At 41.1% G+C, this 7,329-nt stretch overlaps 2 protein-coding genes across 2 annotated transcripts; both read right to left on the bottom strand.

Moving 5' to 3' along the window:
• Positions 1 to 1,232: 1,232 nt before the first annotated feature.
• On the bottom strand, positions 1,233 to 2,325 carry c6hxorf56 (chromosome 6 CXorf56 homolog). The gene has a single exon (XM_026364593.1). The coding sequence runs from the start codon at positions 2,162 to 2,164 to the stop codon at positions 1,487 to 1,489; it is 678 nt and encodes a 225-aa protein (XP_026220378.1). The 5' UTR covers positions 2,165 to 2,325; the 3' UTR covers positions 1,233 to 1,486.
• Positions 2,326 to 2,743: 418 nt separating this feature from the next.
• Positions 2,744 to 3,585, bottom strand: mt2 (metallothionein 2). Its single transcript, XM_033326012.1, has 3 exons — positions 3,449 to 3,585; positions 3,281 to 3,346; positions 2,744 to 2,996 (listed from the first exon to the last, which is right to left on the bottom strand). The coding sequence occupies exons 1-3, from the start codon at positions 3,471 to 3,473 to the stop codon at positions 2,905 to 2,907; spliced, it is 183 nt and encodes a 60-aa protein (XP_033181903.1). The 5' UTR covers positions 3,474 to 3,585; the 3' UTR covers positions 2,744 to 2,904.
• Between the last annotated feature and the right edge of the window lie 3,744 nt (positions 3,586 to 7,329).

Raw genomic sequence — 7,329 nt, 5'->3', positions numbered from 1 at the left:
TTAATTGTAGATTAATTGTAGAAAATAGATCTATTTTTTTTTAAAAGTTATGTATTGTTTATGTTGAAAAGATTTGTTTTATTTACAAAGTTGGTCAGTGGTTTTCTTTGTGTGACAAGATAAATGTACTACTTTAGTTTCTCCAACCACTTCTCATTATGTGCATCTCCTTTGAAAGATGTGATTTTTACTACACAGGTATTTAAAAATAAAAATAAAACTTTTGAACGTAATATGAACTTAACATAATAGCATCCCACAATTAATACACAGTCTGATGCTTGTTAAGACAGATCTGGTCATGTGAAGTGCAAACTCCCAGAGCTACTTTGTTATATAATGAACAACTGTTTCCTCTGTTATACAACGCATCAGTACTTGTGTGACTGTATCTTACAAAACCAGGAATATATTATTACTAAAACTGTTTGAATCTACGATTTTAGGGTCTCTGTGAACATAAGCTGATGTTTCGATGAGCTTAAGAGCAGAAAGTCAACAAATATGCTAAAATAGAGTCAAATACAGAAAAAAAGCTGTATGCTGTATGCCAGCAAACTAAAAATTAAACTTGCAGTATAGTATAACTATTCAAAATTTGAATAAAATTTGCTTCATGAGACAGTATAGCTTACATCTGCACCCCAAATACTTTTAATTTTAATGCGATCCAGTCTGCAAAACAAGTTGCTCTCCTAATCTGTGCTGTGCTTTTGTGACCCACATTAAGAATTTGACCTGCCAGTTAGGCACTGACCTACATTTACCCATCTTGTTGCAAATTACTGCCTAACACAGAATGCCTGTCTCATATAAGCCATATACAAAATAACAAATATATAGGTTTAATACAAAATGATAAAACATGCTGTGTACTAGCATTCATAACAACTCAAGTAACATTATGTAATTTTGGATGGTATCTGGACATAAATGATTCTTTGTTAAGGAGTTAATTTTGTGGTTTTTATTTATAATTTCATTGAAAAACTCCTCCAGATTATGTCATTTTAAGGAGTTTCTCAGTTAGAAGCAGATATTTTAATATAGGGAAGACAGAGAGAAGTCAATACTATTCATTTACATGTGAACCACAGGAAGCAGGTTAAAAAAATGGTGAAGTCATCCAACAAAGCTGATATAATGTGGAAACACTTCATTTAGCTCTTGCTGTCTGTTGACTGAATTCTTCTTAGAAACATCCTGGTGAATAAAACACCTATAATCACAGCTTAAAATTAAACTAAATGTTTATTTGGTCTTTTAATTGTTGTACAAAATAACATTTCAAACAAAGTAAAAGATCACCATCTTACTATGAAATACATACATCAACAGGACTGTATTCATGTGTCCAAATATTGTCCTCCTCAACTGGACGAATCCTACAAGGAAGAGGAAGTCACTGTGGTTTAGTGCAGGTGAAGACCTCCACAGGATAACAACAGTCACAGTCTTTGACCCTCACTGAGACTCTGAGAGTCCTCTACTTGAACTGATTGTCGATGAGTGTGCCCTTCATCTTCGCCTTCTTGGCCTCCAGCTCCGCCAGCTCCTGCAGCCTCCTCTTGCTCATGCCCTTCCTCTCCAGCTGCTTCTCGATCACCTTGGCGTTTTGAGCGTAGGAGTCCGCCACCTCCCTGGCCTCGATCTCCTCCTCCTCCTCGTCTATCGTGGACACCGTGACGGAGCTGAACTTGCCCATGTCTTTCGTCCTCTTGGTCATCATCACTCGGACTTTCTTGGGGGCCTCTTGCGGCTTTTGGCTGTAGACGCTGGTGTTGCCGAAGCCCTGTCCGAACTTGACCACGGCTCCGTCCACGATGAAGGTGGCCTGGTTGTTCTTCTCCTGGTGCTGGTAGAAGAGCAGGAGGCCACACTTGCCGCACTTCTTGCGGTACTGCTTCTCGATGCCCTCGGCCCGCTTCAGGTACGTGTTTTCGTCCTCCTCCACGTTGCAGAACTTGTGGGCATGTTTGGCCGCGTCGATCACCCTGGCTCGGTCCCGGGGCCTCATGGGCAGCTTCTCGAGCTGGCAGTCCAGCACCAAAACCATCTGACCGCACAGGCAGTAGTACACATGAAGAGGCTTTTCTCCGTCGTCATACTCCTCTCTGTCCCTGGTGTCCGAGCACACAACACTTCTGGACACAACCTTCGGCATGTTCACCCACTATAATGTATATTAATAATCAATTAACGCTGCTGCTGAAACTCCATTAGCGTTTCCACAAAAACGAGACTCCTTTAAAACGCAGCTCTGATGAACACAGAAACAACCCGACAGTTCCTGTGTGCGCCACTGTTACCTTCCCCCCCGAAACACCGCCGCATGTTGGTTCCGGTGATGCAGAGGTCAAAATAAAGCCTTCGTGCTATGGTCTCACTTTTGTGGAAGATACTTCCCCAATTCAACTAAAAATAGTGTTATGCTAATGTTTAAGGTTCATTGTCATGCCTTTGAGTAGCAATTGAAACCACCACACATTAGCTGTCTAAACTATAATTCCTTGTAGCTTAGTGAAGACATTATCCAATAACTCAACATCTGCAGTTGAGGGTCCCCATTTTATGGGCCTAATGCCTTAAACTCTTAAACTCTTATTTCAAGCAGGACTGAACAATGCATGTCTAGCTACTGACCCTAGTCGGACACTACAGCAGCACAACCATCTGCTCATGTTCCAGCTCAACCTACACTGACACCACTTCAAAACCTCCAAATGAAACCCAGGACATCACATTTCACATTAGGGAAACACGTTTATTTTAACATTGAAAGACAAGTACAAAATACAAGTACAAAGATCACTCTAGACACCTAGAGCCTGATTTAGTTTTGATCACAAAAGCTTCATGACAAGGACAGGGGGTTCTGCTGCTGCTGCTGGTGGTGCAGGCCCCTCACTGACAACAGTTGGTGTCGCACGTCTTCCCTTTGCACACGCAGCCAGAGGCGCACTTGCTGCAGGTGGATGGGCAGCATGAGCAGCAGCCTGCAACAAGAAGGTTAAATATTTAGTAGGGGAGAGAAAAACAAAACTACGGATGTCACATAAACACCATGTCCAGAATTTGGAGGGGGAAAGGTCGACTTTACACTGTTGTGGGTGATTAAGGCAATTAGAGACACCTGGGTAGTTCCTGTGTCAGAGACAGTGATTTCAGATACAGGACATCCAAGGACCAAATGCGACAAAGCTGGGTTGTCCATCAACAGACTGGTTTAAAATGTCGACAACAAGTGGATCTGGATGTGCTGTGGATGCATTGAACTTACTCTTCTTGCAGGTGGTGCAGGAGCAGTTTTTGCATGCGCAGGATCCTCCGCAGTTGCAGGTTCCAGCTAAACATAAAACACAGCAGGCAGATTAGTGGAAAACTGTCCGCTACAGGGTGATGGCTTTAATAAAACAACAGCTATAGAGTCACGAACAGAAACACTTACTCTTGGCGCACTCGCAAGGGTCCATTTTTTTTATCCTTGTTGTCGTTGCGTTGTTCGCTTCGAGAGTATGAAGATGCTTCTTCTTCTTCTTCTTCTGCCTCGGTTGAGTCGATGTTGTGATCAGACGGGGACGGGGAGGCTCTTTTATAGCGACCTGGAAGCAGCAGGACCGGGTGCAAAAGGCGCCCGTCACGCTGCACGCCGGCACGTAGCAGACGATTACAAAGGGGTGTGCACACGACTTGGAGCGGGGACGCACACGTTCCCAGGCGACCAGAGGTTGGCGTGTTTTATTTGTTAAATTTACGTAATGCCCCAGGACCCCTCTCATTTTCACCCGGGGACACAAACCCCCCTGAATAATCAACATGTTTACACGGAGGAAAAACACAATTATGTAAGGACGTAAAACACAGTTTGTGAAAGTTCAAAAACAGAAACTTCGATTTTCAGGTCACTAAACGATGAAAGTGTTTCCTGTGACGATGTTGGAATTTCTTTTAATAGCCAAAGGCTGTGTTTAGTACGTTTGCTTTGATATATTCAGTTACACGAGAGAAAACTAAATGCGATCAGTGCTTGTGTTGGTCATTTTTGCACACGGATCAATATAATGGTGGAGAAATTATTAAGAGGAGCGCAAAAATGATGCCTTCACGTGCTCGGTAAACACGTCCCCATGTGTAGACTCCTCGAAATAAAAGGGTCGCGAGGAGGTGGACCCAAGATGAAGTTATTTTAATGTTTGTTTTCTATTTCAATATAAGTCAAATTACTATTATCCACAACATGTGCTTACATTTTGACATCTATATTTCACTGTAAGCAACTCAGAATATATGCACGATATCATCTAGTCTAATTCCATCTAATCTATTGGAGCTTTAATTTAACTTGTATAATAATGGTCTACATGACATTATTGTTTTTATTTGGTTATTAAATTCAATTTTACACACTTATAATTAAACCCTTTTAATTGTGAAGGTCAGCAGTGTTTGCGTAACCTGACAAATAATAAATATTACATATACATATACATATACATATAAATAAATAAAAAGCTATTTTGTCTGTAAACACATGGAAAATAAAAACCACACACAGACAGAAACAAGTGCTGCCGTGGAGTTTCAGCTCAGGGACATTTAATTTCCCCTCACATGTAAACAGTCATCGGTCTGGAAATATGCCCGGTTGTTTGCTTCTGTGCACACGGTCCGCGCACACACACACACACACACACACACACACGCACACACACACACACACACACCCTGTCTGCTCTGCTCCCTCCCGCGACTCTGCACCCGAGCTCTTCACTCGGCCCTCGTGAGCAAACTTACCTAAATAAACTATTGTACTGTGCTGCGTTCAGGTACCGCGTCCTGCGGGAGATATGGCTTTCACAGGGCGAGCGCCCTTCACATAGAGTCGGGCGACTCCACGGGAAACACGCAAAATGGATATTCTTTTAAAATAGCAAGATTTCTGTCATTGTTTCTAAATATTATAGTATTTGGCGATGGGTTTGAACCGCATGTAGAGATTAAAACTTAGCTAGCACATATTTCCACAGTTTTCAGACTTTTTATATTCACTCCAGTAAGATCCGGGAGCTATGCTGGGAGCCTGAAGGCAACATTGTCCCTTTTTGCACTCGCCACCTTCATTGGAGATTTTCCCACATGTCATTGTTACTAAATGCCAGAATGCACTGTAAGAGCTGACTCATCACACAGCATGACAATGTCAAAGTGTTCCGAGTGAAATGAAATCTGAGTGCAGCGTTTACAGGAACATCTAAAATAAAAGTAAAAAAAGAAACATTTATAACAACGTTATACACCAAACCTTATGAAACAGGCAAATACAGTGGCAAGAAAAAGTATGTGAACCTTGAATTTAATGGTTTACTGCTGATCTGAAGTCAAGGGTATTAACAAATACAAAGTGCCTATAATAAAAAATTCTGATCTCTCATGTCTGTATTGAGAACAATCATAAAAACCTCACAGTGCTAGTGGAAAAACTATGTGAGCTCTTTGACTTAATGACATCAAAAAAGCTCATTGAGTCAGTTATTAGCACACCTGGAGTCTTGTTAAGACAATCTACAAATAGAGAGACCTTGGGACTGTGTCTACTCTACCAAGAAGTGAGTGGCCAGTCAAAATTACCCTAAGAGCACAACAAACATCAAATAATAAGGTAAGGAAGAAACCCAGAGAGACAGACAAAGATTTGAAGAATGAATTTGGTATGTGTATACTGCAAGTGGCAGACGTGCACTTTCCCAGTTGTACAACAGATTTTTGAGAGGTTCAGGGTTGAATAGTCGGATCTGGATTGAGATGATTTTATCAACTAAGTTAAACACTGCAGCAGGAGCAGTTTAGATACCTAGAGAAACAAGCTCAGAACATTGATCTAATCATCTGTCAGCAACCTAATAGTTGACAAGAATTCAGTCCTAACACACTACAGTATGGAATAGGGTCTGCACTGGGACAGAGGACATTTGTACAGGTACAAAGACACACTTTTTCTTAATCGAAATACATTTTCCACTCTGTGTGGCTTAATAACACAATGATAAAGAAAAGTAGATTTTATTCCACCCGTTTTAAATGCAGTTTTTAGTAAACAACATAGGATTGTGTGTGTAACATTCAGTATTATAGGGCATGGACTTTCCTGTCTTTAGCCTGACCTTGGTTTGTATAATTTCTGATTGCCAAATCGGCATTTTGATTGCATGAACAGTCATAATTACAAATAGTGTGCTTATTCACTGAGTGATTATGATGATTTCTTTAAACAAGATGTTGGAGGGTGCAGATGATTAGTCAGGAACTATAATATAAAAACACTCGAGAGTGGTCATCAGTCTCAGGGAGCACTGACTCCTCATTGAGTCTGATGAGACACAGTATCAGTTATCAAAACATAAACACAAAACCATTTATTTCTCAATCAGCATTTGCTTTTGAAACCCATGTCACGGGTGGGTTACATATGTTGAATATGTAAGATTCTAAACCCATGATTCAAATTGCAATGATCACCTCTGTAACAAACATGAAAAGACATATAGTAAAATCTCTTGGTAATACTTGAGGTACCACACTTTGCTTGTTTGCGTTAGAGAGCTGTAGGGGGAGACAACACCTCATATTTACACAGAACAATAGTTCACCTTAAGAAAGCTTTCTGAGCTATTTAAGCATGCATCAGGATGTAGATTTTCCTCATGATGTTTTTGAGCTATGAGTGAAAGAAGCATAGCGTGAACATGTTAGGAGTCCACTGTCTCATTACGCATCTCTGCATGTCTCTCTGACATCTTTGCTTGGATGAGAAAAAGGTATCTTTAACTCAACTTTTCCAAGACAGAAGATCTCGTCTTCCCAACCAGACCTTCAACACACACTGTATCAAGTTCAGGCAGATTTCAGCGCACAGGCTCTGATTATATCTTGTCTCGACCACTGAAATGTCTTACTAACGGGGTTATCAGTATGCACCATCAAACCGCTCCATATGATCCAAAATACAGCAGCACGTCTCATTTTTGATCAGTCAGAGTGGTTGACTCCTCTGCTTACCTGATCTCCCTCATCCAGGTCTACCGTCCTTCCCATCTACTGCACTCTGCCAGCAAATTACGTCTTGTGGTTATCTGCTAGAAACAGAACTCCTTGACTTAGCTATTTTGTTTGCCTTACTCACAATCATTGTAATATTTAGATGCTAATGACTTGGGAAGTGAGATGCAATTTGGACTCTCACAGAGTCCAAATTGCAGTCTCTCAAGGAGCATGAAAACTAAGCATGATCTACATGCGAAAAACACTGATGCACACATTCACTGATACCTG

Source organism: Anabas testudineus, chromosome 6, assembly GCF_900324465.2.
Source record: "Anabas testudineus chromosome 6, fAnaTes1.2, whole genome shotgun sequence".
NCBI classification, from domain to species: domain Eukaryota; kingdom Metazoa; phylum Chordata; class Actinopteri; order Anabantiformes; family Anabantidae; genus Anabas; species Anabas testudineus.
Note: the sequence above shows the minus strand (reverse complement) of the source record. Positions and strands in the feature narration are given on the sequence as shown.

Excerpts from the sequence above, each read along its gene's own strand:
- c6hxorf56 (XM_026364593.1), bottom strand. The coding sequence starts at position 2,164 with ATGCCGAAGGTTGTGTCCAGAAGTGTTGTGTGCTCGGACACCAGGGAC.
- mt2 (XM_033326012.1), bottom strand. The coding sequence starts at position 3,473 with ATGGACCCTTGCGAGTGCGCCAAGA. Across the intron at positions 3,347-3,448 it reads CCCTTGCGAGTGCGCCAAGA|CTGGAACCTGCAACTGCGGA; the intron begins GTAAGTGTTTCT and ends TTTTATGTTTAG. Across the intron at positions 2,997-3,280 it reads CTGCACCACCTGCAAGAAGA|GCTGCTGCTCATGCTGCCCA; the intron begins GTAAGTTCAATG and ends TTCTTGTTGCAG.